The sequence below is a fragment of the Bidens hawaiensis genome, unplaced genomic scaffold, assembly GCF_021521415.1.
Source record: "Bidens hawaiensis isolate Kalapana, Puna unplaced genomic scaffold, B.hawaiensis_p1.1 tig00018977_1, whole genome shotgun sequence".
Taxonomy (NCBI): Eukaryota; Viridiplantae; Streptophyta; class Magnoliopsida; order Asterales; family Asteraceae; genus Bidens; species Bidens hawaiensis.
The window spans coordinates 157,897-172,100 of NW_027492885.1; the positions used below are offsets into that span (position 1 = coordinate 157,897).

Here is a 14,204-nt window from a genome sequence, read left to right on the forward strand (position 1 = left end):
CAGAAACCCCTGCCGTCTCTCTCTTGTAAAACCCTGACGATAGAAAATTCATTAGAGTATGTAACAGAAGCAACAAATATTCAAACCAACCCACCACTGGCTAGTCTTAAAAACAAAGTTTGTGCTTATGTTTGGCATGTGATTATTGGTTCCAATTATCACTTGCAATAAATATAAGTTATAATACAAATAACATTGTGAAATCAAGTATAGTTAATCTATTTAAAGGTGGAATTAATCAATTAACAAAGGGTGTTTGTACTTTGTACCAACATTCTTATAATTTGGATGCATTAGAGTTGATCCCGCCGCCACCATTGCATAAACTTTGATATTCTAAAATGATTTTAATTTTTAAACATGTTTTTGAGCTTCGCCATGAATTTATTTCACAACTATTAGGGCACAAATGTCGTTTCAGTTGTTTTTTTTTTAAAACCTGCACCGTGACACAAACTTATATTAAATACAAACGTCGGGGCTAAAAAACGATTGTTTCAAACTTTTGTGTATTGATGTTGTCATTCTAAATCACTATGTTGTAAATATCCAAAGTAAAAAGTGTAATGTACACCTTCTAATAATTTCATTTCAAGTAATAACAATACAAAGATTTTGGATTATCCGACGATACACACATGTCACGGTTGCCAATTCTCTGGAAAAAAGAGAGAGAAAATAAAGTAAAAAGGAAAGGAAAAAAAGGACAAAGTAATAAATAAAGGATAAAAGACTATTAAGGGGTATCGTTTTATAGGGGAATACTTGAATTAAACTTTAAAGTCAGGCAAGTCATCGATTAAAACAACATAGTATGGTCAAAATAAGGTAATGATGTTCTCCTATTTGGAGAGTGCAGTGGCTAAACACAAGAAAATCACAATTCTAAAAAAATATTAATAAATTTATGTTGTCATAATTATTAGACGTCTCCAACAGTAGACGTTCACATTGTAACATAACTGGGTCTGATCAATCTATGCATCACGGGTCTCACAGATCTTTCTGCTCACACTAACTTTCACTTTTGAAATGGTGGGTATCGACACTGTCTTCCACGTCGGCACCCCACCCCACCATTTGGTCACCATACCACTTGGCCAAAAGTAAGACTATGTGTTGTGGGACTTCGTTGGTCCCGGATTCATACTTTAATATTATGCTCCATCATGTTGACTGGATGCTGACTATGCTTTGGATAAAAGTCATGCTCGCTCAGTTGACCCTGTTGTGGATATCGCCCATGCTCGCGAGCCATATATAACCAAACCTTCCCCTCCAACATCCCTTAGCGGCCACGAGCGGGACGAAACCCCCCGTTGAAGCCCATGTTCACTAGAAGGTGTTATGGTATTCGCGAGTGGCATGACTGAATGCCCCGTTGAAACCCCACAACACATTTTCTAAAAAGAATTACTTCATATAATAGCAACAAAGTTTTGGTTTTGTTTCAATCAGGTCACGTATAAAACTTTGTTCTATTTAAGATTAAAATAAAACTAAAACTAAACTTTGGCTTTATTATAATAAGCTTTCGAAACAATAGAAGCATTTGGATGATAAGGATGATGCCAATTCTCATTTATCGTAGTTGCTGCAACCGCCTGTGAAGAAACGTGGATCGACTCACTGGTAGACGATCAACTTTCCTCGGGTGTGATTATGCTATTTCACCGATGGTTCTCTGGGATCTGGATTCTTCCACCTAAAAAATGAACAGCACCGTAAACTTACCCCTCAGAAAGGGACAGAGGGGTCCTCTTTGGGGTAACCCTCCGGTGTGAGAATAAGAGTTTGTAGGAGATAATAATCTGAGAGTAAAGAAATTGGAGTGTATTGCTTAATATAGCTTAATACTGTGTAATAGGGCATACCTCTCCTTGTGGAGTTGATGTGGTATTTATAGTGCTAGGGTTTCCAATGATTGGGCTCAGACCCAATTAGGGCCTTTTTGGTGCTTTTTCATTGATTAATTGCACATGGGTTTTGCTGAGTTGTCCACCTTTCATTGGCAGCTGTCAACATCAGCATATTCTTATTTCCTTAAAAAGATACCTTCTGGAAGGTTGTCTGACGTGCACAATCAAGGTTGTCCTTATCCTGATTTGGGTAAGGACGAGGTTGATTATGTGCATGTGTGATATGCGCCTATCCTGAGAATGCGCGAGGTCTTCTCTTTATTCTCACGCGCAGATGTTTCATGCGCAGATGCGATATGCACGCGCGGATGCGCCACGCGCGGATGCGCCACGCGCAGATGTGATATGCGTGAGCATGTGATATGCGTCACGCGCGGATGCGTCACGCGCAGATGTGATATGCGTGAGCATGTGATACGCGTGAGCATATGTGATGCCTGAGCATATGTGATGCATGAGCATATGTGATGCCTGAGCATGTGATGCATGAGCATATGTGATATGCGCCATGCGCATAGGTTTTGGCTTTGTGCCTTCATAATGTCTTGATTTCAAGCCTCTTGTCTATATCTTGTGGGTGACCCGCCTCGCTTGGTGTTGAGGCGGGTACATACCTCTTCAGCCTGAAACAAACACACACACACATACTTGACGTCACCACTTCTTCACAATAATAATACTCTTTCTTTCTCTCTCTCTCTCCATTTTCATCCATCCTCAGTTCGGTAACTTCTACCTTCATTACTGATTTACTTCAATTCTCATTTATTATACAATACAATACAATACGTCTGTCTGTGTAATTCACGTTACTAAGCTATCGTGTGTTATTTGTAGAACCTAAATTACCATACAATTTTGTAATTACGCAATGCTAGGGCTAGAAATTGTATATTATTATTATTATTATTATTATTATGAATTGTTGTATTTAATGTTTATATCGACAGTTAGCACTATCTAGCTGACTGATCATACTAGCATCTAACCGAACTGGTACTCGTGTTACATGTTTTCAGTTTTGGTGGTAGATGTACGAATTCGTTTATTAATGTAGATCAAATGAGAAATTGTAGTATGCAAGCAGTTTTGTAGCTATTACATATTCTCTGTGCTAAGAACTTACTAACAGTTTTGTGGTTACGAGTTCACATGGTGAAGAATCGCAATGTTAGGGCTAGAAATTGTATATTATTGCTACCATAACGAATTGCTCGGTTTTTTGAAATTTGAGTTTAAATTGATTGCTTCTGTAGGTTTTCATAATTGTTTTCAGTATATTATCGATCAGTAACGAACCGAAAATATAGGTACAGGTATACGGTTTCACTTGTTTTCAGTATCGGTATTTTTCAGTTTGGTACCGATACTGTACTGATCTCATCCCTAGAAAGGTCTCCAGTCTCATGTTTATTCGGTATATGGTTTCATTCGTTTTGGTATCAGTATATTTCGGTTCGTTACTGTACCGATCTCATCCCTAGGCTGGAAGGTCTCCAGTCTTATGTTTATCCCCATATCAAATTTTGTTGGCCAAACTGGTTAACTTTTTACTGCTATTGTAAATAATTAATTATCCAAAACTTTACTAAAATCAATCATGAATCAGATATGATTTTAGTAAAACAGGACAACATCAACATATTGATCATAATTGTTAGTCTTTCGTTTATAATTTTTTGAACTTTTGATGATTAGATAGCTGGTGATGTATATGCACTAATGCACCCATGAACAATATGAAAAAGTTTAACAATCAGAAGCATCAGGCTGGTAAGGATGCCATGGTGGATTGTGCCATGTGGACCGATGGACTAATATGTGCTTTTGAAGCTAAACACAGCCATAAAAAGTATAGGCCGCAAGATACAATGGGATGGAAAAAGCAAGGATTTAAAAACGGGATCGATAATTTAGACGGTCATGCTAATGATAACACATATACTGCAAATTATTGGGTACCGATCGGGTGGTCTAGAATCAATCAACTTGTGGAGACAGTACAAGTGAATGACAGTTGGGAAACTCAACATTCAGAGTTTCAAATTAATGATAATGAAGTTACTGTTGCTGATATTGCGGTGCCTTATTGGGAACGACCCGGTGGGCCCACATGGTGGTGTCATGTTGATGCAGGACATCCTTCGGTTAATACTTGGTTAAGCAACTCAAAATGGTTACATCCTGCTATTAGTATTGCTTTAAGAGATGAAAGCAAGCTTATAAGCGAGCGTATGAAACATCTACTTTATGAGGTAATTTTCATATCTGTAAAGAGAAAGTTGCACTAATGTTCCATGTGGTTTTACCGTATTGTGACTTTGGTCTCCAGATTTTTAAAATTGCAAATTTAGTCCAAACATTTGTGAGGGGGTTGCACGCTTAGTCCCCACCGTTAATTCCCGTTATTTAATGGAAAAGTGATGTTATGTGCCATTCATGTGAGCGTAATCGTGTCTTTTCAAATTTGGAAGGTGATGTTGCTCCTTGAACTTCAATGCATAATTGATGGTGATGAAGTCGACGCTAGGAGACGCCAGGAGTTCTGGAGTTTAAAAGAGTATTTTATATGGATTCCAAATTTGAAAAGACAAAAATACCCTCACATGAATGGCATATGACATAACTTTTCTGTTAAAAGTTAACTAGAAAATGATAAGAGAGTTAGGCACTAAACGTCCAACCCTCTCACAAATGTTTGACCTAAGTTTGCAATCTTTAAATCTGAGGGACCAAACATGCAATATGGTCACAGGGCCGTCTCCGAGAATCGTGAATTTTTTTTTGGGCTGAAGGCGAAAAAAGTTTTGGGTCTTAATTTAGTTGAGTAATTGGGTTAAACATTAAGAATGCATATTTTAAAAAAAATATGAAAAAATTTCTGGCGTATCGGGGTGTCGGGGACCACCCGGCCCTGCCTCATAGCCGGATCTGTATGGACAAACCACAGGAAGCATTTGCGCAATATTCTCAATGTGTAATTTTCAAACTTTTGTGTTCATGTGGTTTTAAGGTTCTTTATTGCACAGGTTCCTGTTAGGGTTGCGGGTGGACTGTTATTTGAACTTTTGGGGCAGTCAGCAGGTGATCCAAATGTTGAAGAAGATGATATTCCAGTTGTGTTGAGATCATGGCAAGCACAAAACTTTTTAGTTACCACGTTACATGTCAAAGGTTATGCAGCAAACATCAATGTCCTAGGAGTTTCAGAAGTCCAGGTTTTTCTATGCGACTTTCCCTACATATGGTTTTATTGGAAGCGGTAACTTTGACTCATTTGGTTAAAATGAATCGAATGTGGTTGTGTTTTATCTCAAACATGTCAAAATGCAAATGCTTAAGCTAAAACGGGGAAAAGGTCAATGGATCAACCAAGTTGAAAGTAGGGGTGCAAACGAGCCAAGTCGCTCGCGAGCTACTCAAGCTTGGATCGATAAGAAGCTCGAACGAGCCAATCTTTTTCAGGCTCGAGCCTTGATTGGGAAGCTCGTTTAGGCTCATTGAGGTACTACACTAGCTCGAGCCAAGCTTAGGCTCGTTTAACTTTTTTTTTTCAAAATGTATAAATATAATTATATATATAGATGAAGGTTAACGTACAAATGAAGTTAATGTGCTAAACGTGAGAATCAAGTAGAGTAATTATATTTACAAGTAGAGTAATTATGTAATTACTGTAGGGGTATGGTACTAAACCCGGCTTACGACCTTAATTTATTATGTTTGGCTTATTTTATTATATGGACTAATACAATATTATTGGGCTGAGGGGGTTTTGTGGAGGTAACCCTAACTGGGCTAGGCCCATTAGGGTACCATGATGGTGGCCATGAGGCTCCCTATATAAGGAGGTCTCCACCTCCTTATTAAGGGGGTTTCTCAAGAAGAGCCACCACCATAACCATTTTTGTGTCTGTAAACAAGAGGAAACTCTTAGCAGTCACCTCCACACCCCCCATATTTCTATGGCAGATCTCGAACTACCGGAGAAGAAGATGAAGTCGTGGTTCGTTTATCTCGAACACCGAGGAACATCGTCTTGGATCAGGTCGGATTCATTTCGTGTTTCTTCATTGGCGCCATCCGTGGGACCGGCAACGAACCACACTTCGATTTTCGTATCGGTTCTCAGATCTGTTCATCAAAACTTCTAGATCTATGATTTTTTCCAGAGATCTGTGGTGAAAAACCACCAGATCTGTTAATGAAAGCTCAAAAAAGATCCTCAGATCTAGAAAATGCTTTCAGATCTGTTTGATTGAAACCCAAAAAATCCATAAAATACTTGCAGATCTGTTGGACTTAGTTATAAAAAATTCACAAATCTAGAAGATCCGTTCTAGATCTGTTCTTCTTTTTTCTTCTTCAGAATATGGGTTTCATGATTGGAAAGTCTACCATCAATGGATCTGGATCTAAAAGCAATAGAAATTCATAAAAAGAACAAGTACAACTTGCACAGGATAAGGTACAACCCTACCGTGCATTGTACCCATAAAAGAGAGCATCTCAATTAATGACAAGAGGTCAAGATATATGGCAGTTAGCATCTGCACATGCTTCACCTTGATTAAGAACTCGAGCAGAGCAACTCACGGCTGCTAACACGCCACTGCGGGTTGTATACACACCCCCGGAAGATCAACTCCAACCCCTGCGAGCCACATGTGTGCTTCCGAAGGTCAACTTCGACCACATCAAGGCGTGCGTGTTGTGGCAAGACAAATAAGGCGTGCCGCGTTCACTACGGACACCGTGCGCTCCCGGGCGGATAAGATAAAGCTCTGGTGGGTCATTCCATCATCCACGATTCACGAGCAAAAGCTCTAGCGGGCTATTCCATCATCCGCGGGTCACGAGCAAAAGCTCAAGTGGGTCAAGTTCCACAACCCGCGTAAGCTCAAGCAGGTCAGAGTTTCAACTACCGCGGGTCACAGGCAAGCTCAAGTCCAGCCCCCACGAGCAAGCCGACTCCAGCCACAGCGGGGCACATATGGGTTCAAGCGAAATAGTTCCGGCCACCACAGGTTATACGTGGGTTCAGGCGAGGTCAACTCTGGCTTTCAAGAGCTACATACTGGAGTGTTAGCCAAAAAGAATGATGAGGAAGGGTTTTATTCGCTTCCCGGTATACCGACTCCGATTACAGCGGGTCACATATGGTTTGGTTTTAGCCTAAAACCCCGCCGAATCGCACAACGCACACCTCTAATTAGAGTTGGAAAATTTGACTGGTTTACTTATATATAGAAAGATATAAATAATATTTGTGTTATGTTGAAGGTTATTAGGGTAAAATGGTCTTTACACGCTAGAGAAGAGATTGTTTTTGAGCTCCTTCAGCATTTGAGAGGCAATACAGCAAAGTGTTTGCTCGAAGGAATAACAAAGAGTACTAGACAAATGATTGAGGAACAAGAAGCCGTACGTGGACGTTTGTTTACTGTCCAAGATGTCATGCAGAGTACGGTCCGCGCCTGGTTACAGGTATTATTTTTGGTCATACCCATTAAAAGAAAATGGGTATATTATTTATAGCATAATGGTAAAACTTAAATAGCGTAATGGTAAACCTAAAATTAAAAAAATATGAAGAAGTAATGTGCTTATGTAATACCAGAAATAAGATCTTAATACAGGCTATTTTCAAGCACCCTTATTTGAAATATAAAAATATGAACAAGTTTAAAACCACAACTTGAGTTTCCACAGTTTATTTAACTCATTGTTTATATAGTGATTACATATATATATATATATATATATATATATATATATATATATTAATTTCGGGAGCCCGCTAGAAACGGGTGTGAGCAGCGGATCGGACGATCTTTTTTAACGACACTCCCATTTTCCATCAACTTTTCTACAATATTGGTTAACATTTTTTTTTCCCGAAAAATCGTTTGGTTTTTTATTACAATCTTCATCTTTCTGAGCACAACCAAGCAACTCATCAACTGCTAACAAATCAGTTTTAGGTTTCTTCGGTTGTTTCGACATGGTATCTTCATAATATCCACCCGATTTCACAAGTGCTTTCACCTCCACGGTCATTTCTTCTGCAAAATAATTTTAGTATCCCCTTAGTTTTTTTTATCATAAATAAGGGAAATCTTTTAAGTTTCCATTTTACTTTGTTAATATTTGTAAATATGAAAACTAAACCGTTTTATTACACTTAAATGTTCGTTTACTCTTTATGTTGGGGACTAAGAATTTGAATTACTTGGGTAATATGAGTCATATGCACTTTTAGATTGAAATTATTTGACGATTTTTCAAATACTCAATTAGATAAAACCAAATACGATTAAAACTTTGTATGGTGACTTGAGAGCAAAAATTTAAACCAAAGAGAATGACCAGTATTCGATAATCGGAATTTTACCGGATTAGGGTTCAAAAATTGCCTTAGGTAGTTATCTATAGGGATGAGCAGATTCGAAACTGCTACCCGTACTGAACTGGTATCGAACTTGGTACCAATTTGGCACAGTCGGTACCGATTCAGTACCAAGTTTTGAATATTTTGGTACCAAGCCAAATATTTTTAAATGTCGGTGCTGGTACCATATCGAGCTTATCCCTAGTTATGGAATTCATTGTGTAAAATGGGATTCATCGTGTAATCGTTGATTCCATTTCATTAACAAACCAAACACTCATTTTCTTCATTCTCTCGCAATGACTCATTTTATTCTTTCTTACCAAACGTTACCTTAAACTTCGAAGGATATTATATTTGGAATAAAAGGAAGGCATACCGGAAGCAAAGAGAAGTGTGACCAGCATGAACATGAACAAACATTTACCCATCTTGAAATTTTATTTCACAAGTATGATCAAAACACAGGTGGAAAACGAGTTTATATACACAAGTATTGGAAGCAGTTAATGGTTTCTTTACGTCTCTATAACATATATTAAAAAAAAGTAACAATAAATGTTTTAGTTTATTTATTAACAATAATTTTACTTTCAAATTTTTACCTTTTGTAAAATGCAATTTTTTTTTCTCTTTTGTCATACACGTAAATCTGATAAATTGCATATGTATAGATGGTCAAAAGGTTATTCTATGTGTATCATAGTGTATTGTGTATATGATCTTAATAATTAATATGGCATACATATACATATGTATACGATACAAAGTTTACGAAAGAATTTGGACCTTAGACTATGTATTCAATGGAAGGGATAAAGAAATAATGTCACGTCACAATTTTTCAAACGTGAGAGACTTCGACAGATACATTTAATATAAGTGATAGAGTGGTAAGAGAGAAACTTTGTGTTTCATGTGACTCAGGTTCGATTTATGCCTTGGTATTTAGTTTCAAAGACATCAGGGTGATGACGGGAGACTAGACGAGTATGCGGCTTCACTAGTTGGATCATTGAATTGAATGTGTTTTATCTCATCGCAGTGTCGTGCATTTGGTCGAGTGTTCACGGGTGTTGGGCTTAGGTGAGAGTTTTTTGAGGATCGAAATACGAGTGTATCCCGATATAATGAATTTAGTGGGTAGACATTTAGAGGATTCATTGGTCGTTCAACAAAAAAATATTGTTGACTCTTTTCGAATTGTCTCATCTTGTTAACTCCTATAATCTTTTTATATGACATTATTTTTTTTAAAGAATACAATATAAAATGAAACATTTAATTTTTCTTATATTTTAGGGGTTAGGTTAAAATAAAAAGAGAGACAACAATGAGAAATTGAGAATGATTTGTGATCTAAAAAAATACTCAAAAAATAATAAAAAGTCATAACTCAAAATACAAAAAAAAAAACTAAAATGTTTTCTCCGTCTTCCATGTTAAAAAAAAAGACACAATGACAAAAAATATTGTTGCATATTATCTATCATGTATTTTTGTATATTTTCGTCATTGATTGTACATTTTTTCCTAGACATTTGGTCAAACCCTTCCTTAGTTGTACAATAACGAACTGGGTGATTCATGGGAATTTGAGAACGATACGGATTGCTCGTTTCAAGTTAATTTTGTTTTAGTAATTTATTTATGGCTTAGTAATCTATGTGATATTTATTTTTATTTTATGTAATTTTTATAGTTTGTTTTTTAAAACTATTATATTTTTGTTTGTATATTTATTTTAAATAAATCCTTTGTTTTTAAAATTTGTACATATTTTATAAGGATAAACTCCCGTGGCAAAAGAGAACTTTTAGTTTTGTTAAATTCGTTAGTTATGTCATTTAAGTTAACGTAAATTACCCAAATGCCCTTGGTTACTCCAACTTAATGAGCATCACTGAAAGAGTTAATAATTTGTTAGACTAAGATTATTATTGGTAATAAAACTAAAAATTGGATCGTGATTAGTTACCATCTTAGTTGGGATAAAATAATGATAAATGGTAAATTAAATAATCGAACGTTCGATGAACTATTCGTGAACCGCTCGGCGGGAAATTCGTTTATTTAATAGACGAACGAATATGAACAAAAAATTTGTGTTCGTTTAATTAAACGAACGGACATGAACACATGTTTCATTCATTCATTTATGTCCGTGAACATTCGTTTATGTTTGTTTATTTATATATTTTTGTTTACTCCCATTTTTTATGTTCGTTTAAGTACTATAGAAAATATTTAAATATTATCTAGATAAGTACCTACTTAAAGTTTTTATATTTTTTCATTTGTGTTCATGTAAGTAGGTCAATTAATGTTCGTTTATGTTTGTTTATATTCATTTACATTTGTTTATACGTATTCGTTTATCTTTGTTCAATTATGTTCATTCATGTTCCTTTATGTTCGTGAATAGTTCGTTTATGTTCGTGAACAATTCGTTTAGAGATTAAACAAACGAACATAAACGAACACGAACATATTATTTTTTAAATAAACAAACAAGAACACGGTATTTGTTCGATTAAGTTTAGAGATGTCTAGAAAGATTTATCATATTAAAAAATTCCAAATTAAATTATCATCTAAAAAAGTATATGTGTACAGTGTACACCACTCATTTTGAAATCAATATTGCAACAAATTTAGGTGGCCGAATTTATGCCTAATTTAGGTTAGGGAAGCCCAGTGATCTTTCTATAAGAGAGAATAATTGAGGATGATAATTATTCGGGTAAGAATTGGGAAAAAAAGTTATAAAATGTAACTAATAGGAAATTAGGCCAGGGAGAATTTTAAGAAATAATATGTTTGACATAAGTTGCATTACATTATGAAACAACTTCGTGGAACATATATGTCACATTAGACATTCAGATGCAATAATTTTCTTAACAATTTACTAGTTTTATTGAAAACTGTAATTTTTTTTAAAAAGATTGCATTGTTAATACTTAAAAAACAATGTTTCTTTTTTCAGATTATGTAATTATTATGAGCTAAATTTTATATAAATATTATAATTATTTTTTATAATTTTGAGTAGCTTTGGAGTTGCTTTCATTAATATTGCTCCTAACTAGCTCATATTTATATTTTTAAAGCATTTAAGAATGTGTATTGGTTTAAACTAATCTCAACTATCATCTTTTGGTCGTTGTCAGTCTCAGCTAACGAACTGGGTGATAACGATAGTGTCATTGTGTTCATATCCAATCAAACATCTCGCCCTGGCATGCTCCGTCGCCTTTTGGTCGGGGTGTGACAAACAGTCCCACCTTTTATCATATTTGTTCCCAACGGTCCGCGACTAACAGATTCTAACGTCGTTAGTTGCTAGTTGTCGGAAAACATTTTTGGCCGGAAAACTCAACATTTCAGTGCCAAACATCTTTGTAACCTTGGATCAGACATTTAGGAACATTTTTTTAGTAAAAGCCCCAATTATTGAGTTCACTGGAACCCTATAACCATCGTCGAAATCGGTTGGTGGTGGTGGTAGCAGTGTTCAGGTTAAGTTTGCCGGCAAAAATGTGACTTTTCCGGCAAAATGCGTTTTTTCGGTGACATGTAAGTAACAACATTAGGATTCCGTTAGTTGCAGACTGTTGGGAACAAGTACGTTAAAAATGGGGCCATTAGCCGCCAATTCGTTGGTTGAGACCGGCAACGACCACAAGATGATAAATATGATTAATAAAAACGAATATAGCTTTTAAGAATGCTTTATTAACCATGAGACAACGAGGGTAACATGAAAATATTTTTACTAAATTTGAAATCGATGAGTGAAACTTCAAGCAAATTATTTAATGAAACTTATTTAAAAAAAATAATATCATGCTACATGATCAACGTTTGTAGATTCATTTAATAACGTTTTAATTTCATATTAATTCTTTTTGTGGCTTATATATCCAACGCAGGTTTGAAGTTGTCAAAAGAAATTTTGTGGCCATACACACAAAAGAGAGATTAATGTTGTCAAAAGAAATTTGTAGAATTCGATTTTGAACGACATATCAAGAAGCCCGAAAGTAATTCAGTTTAGTAGCCCAATCATAAATTAATAAAGAGTATATTTTATTAATTAATAGGGGTTATAGAGTAAGGAAAAAGAAAGGAGGTGGCTCGCAAGAATAGAAGGACGTTGGTTCGAATAGAGAACGTTTAAGATTAACAACTATTCTATCAAACGTTATTTTCTGGTTTAATTTATTATTATTGTTATTATGAATTTAGTTGTTGAATCGGTTTATTTTGTTTCATGAAGGAGTATGAGTATCTAATTCTTCCTAGTTACCTAGGTTAGAGGTTTAATCTTAAATCAAATATGGTGATTTTTATTTTAGGGTTCATGTAGAATTAGGGGTTTTCATGCATGTTTTATTAATATTTTCTAAACCAATTTATAATCAAATCAGAAGCTAGTCTAGTTCCTAGACTTGGGTTCGAGTCTCACCATTTCTTTATTTATTATTTCAATAGAGGTTGGATGTTACAAATAAGCCAATTTATTAATTTTTTTATATAATGATTATTTATACATAAGGTAAGTTTAACAAGTATTAGAACTCCAGTAGCAAACACATACGTGACTCTCACATCTTCCCTTATAGCCTGAGTAACTCTCGCATGGTTTGTGACAAACCTCATCCACTTTACAAAGGTTATTAATTAAAGTAATATCACCGCAACCATTTGAACGTGAGTAACTTCATACCCTGTTTTCTATCTTTTGTTTTGGGGTGACATTTCATACTTATTCAAATCACATGCTTTATACTTGAGTCTTAAACCACAAACGTTGTTGTATACTTTACTTGAATAATTGCTCGATTTGGTGTTCTATGCTTATATGCCTATGTGTTTATCGCTTTCGGTTGGTGGAATCTATAAATCCTAGATTACTTGGCATCCCCTTGTAGCAAGGTGTCGTTAACGTAATGCAATTAACGATATTCTATTAAATCCTAGACTACTTGGTAATCCCTTGTAACTAGGTGGCGCTAACGTAATTCTATTAGCGATTGTCAATTTATCCAAGTAGTTAGCTATTATTTATGGTTTTGTATACTAGTTTTGTGGCTTTTCATACTATATATCTATTGTTCAAACTTATGAATTGCTCACCAACCTTTGTGTTGACAACTTTATTTTATGAAATGTTACAGGTTTGCATCTAGGTTGATTATGGAGTTCGGTGATGAAAATGACACAAATACCGTTAGGATATTAGCAAAAATGAACAATATTTGATTTGCTATATTTTGTTGTATTTGACTTATGAATATTTGGTTATGTGACATTTTCGATGTTGTGAAATGAAATGAGTTTGTTAAATATTGTCGCTTTAAATAGTGTCATGCGCTTATGGGCAATCGTTACACCTCGGCATGTTCCGCCGCCTTCGGTCGGGGTGTGACAACTGAAAGGATAATATGATACAATCAATACATCTTATTAATTAATATTTTCTAAACAATAAATTGTAATATGAATTCCTGATTCTATATTAGTTGTATGATGAAATCTTTTATTTCTATAATTATCCATGCATCAATATCATATTTATCAAAAGATTAAGAATTCCTAGAATTAAGAAATTAGAAACCCTAATAGGCTCGAATTAATTTGAATATAGTTACCCAGTATTCGCTTCTCAAATCCTGAAACAACTGTCTATCTTTTGGAATAAACCGTAGTTTTGTTATAGGTAGGATTATATATACTGAGTATGATTGATGGTGTTAACTTGTTATGTCTACGTAACAATACTAACAATAAGTAGAATAAAATTCAAACACATTGATACTAACAATCGATGTTAAGTATAAAATAATCACAAAAGTTAAGCAAATATGTTAGGTTTAATTACCTCTTCT

At 35.2% G+C, this 14,204-nt stretch overlaps 1 protein-coding gene across 3 annotated transcripts; it reads left to right on the forward strand.

The window, feature by feature from the left end:
- Nucleotides 1–2,556: 2,556 nt before the first annotated feature.
- LOC143557461 (uncharacterized) lies at nt 2,557–5,218 on the forward strand. Of its 3 annotated transcripts, none has more exons than XM_077046524.1 (3): nt 2,557–2,644; nt 3,618–4,174; nt 4,949–5,218. In XM_077046524.1, the coding sequence occupies exons 2-3, from the start codon at nt 3,650–3,652 to the stop codon at nt 5,183–5,185; spliced, it is 762 nt and encodes a 253-aa protein (XP_076902639.1). In that variant the 5' UTR covers nt 2,557–2,644; nt 3,618–3,649; the 3' UTR covers nt 5,186–5,218. The 3 variants fall into 3 exon arrangements, with proteins under 3 accessions (XP_076902639.1, XP_076902641.1, XP_076902640.1); XM_077046526.1 differs by having other exon boundaries at nt 2,609–2,644; nt 3,622–4,174; XM_077046525.1 differs by lacking the exon at nt 2,557–2,644 and having other exon boundaries at nt 3,560–4,174.
- The last annotated feature ends 8,986 nt before the right edge of the window (nt 5,219–14,204 follow it).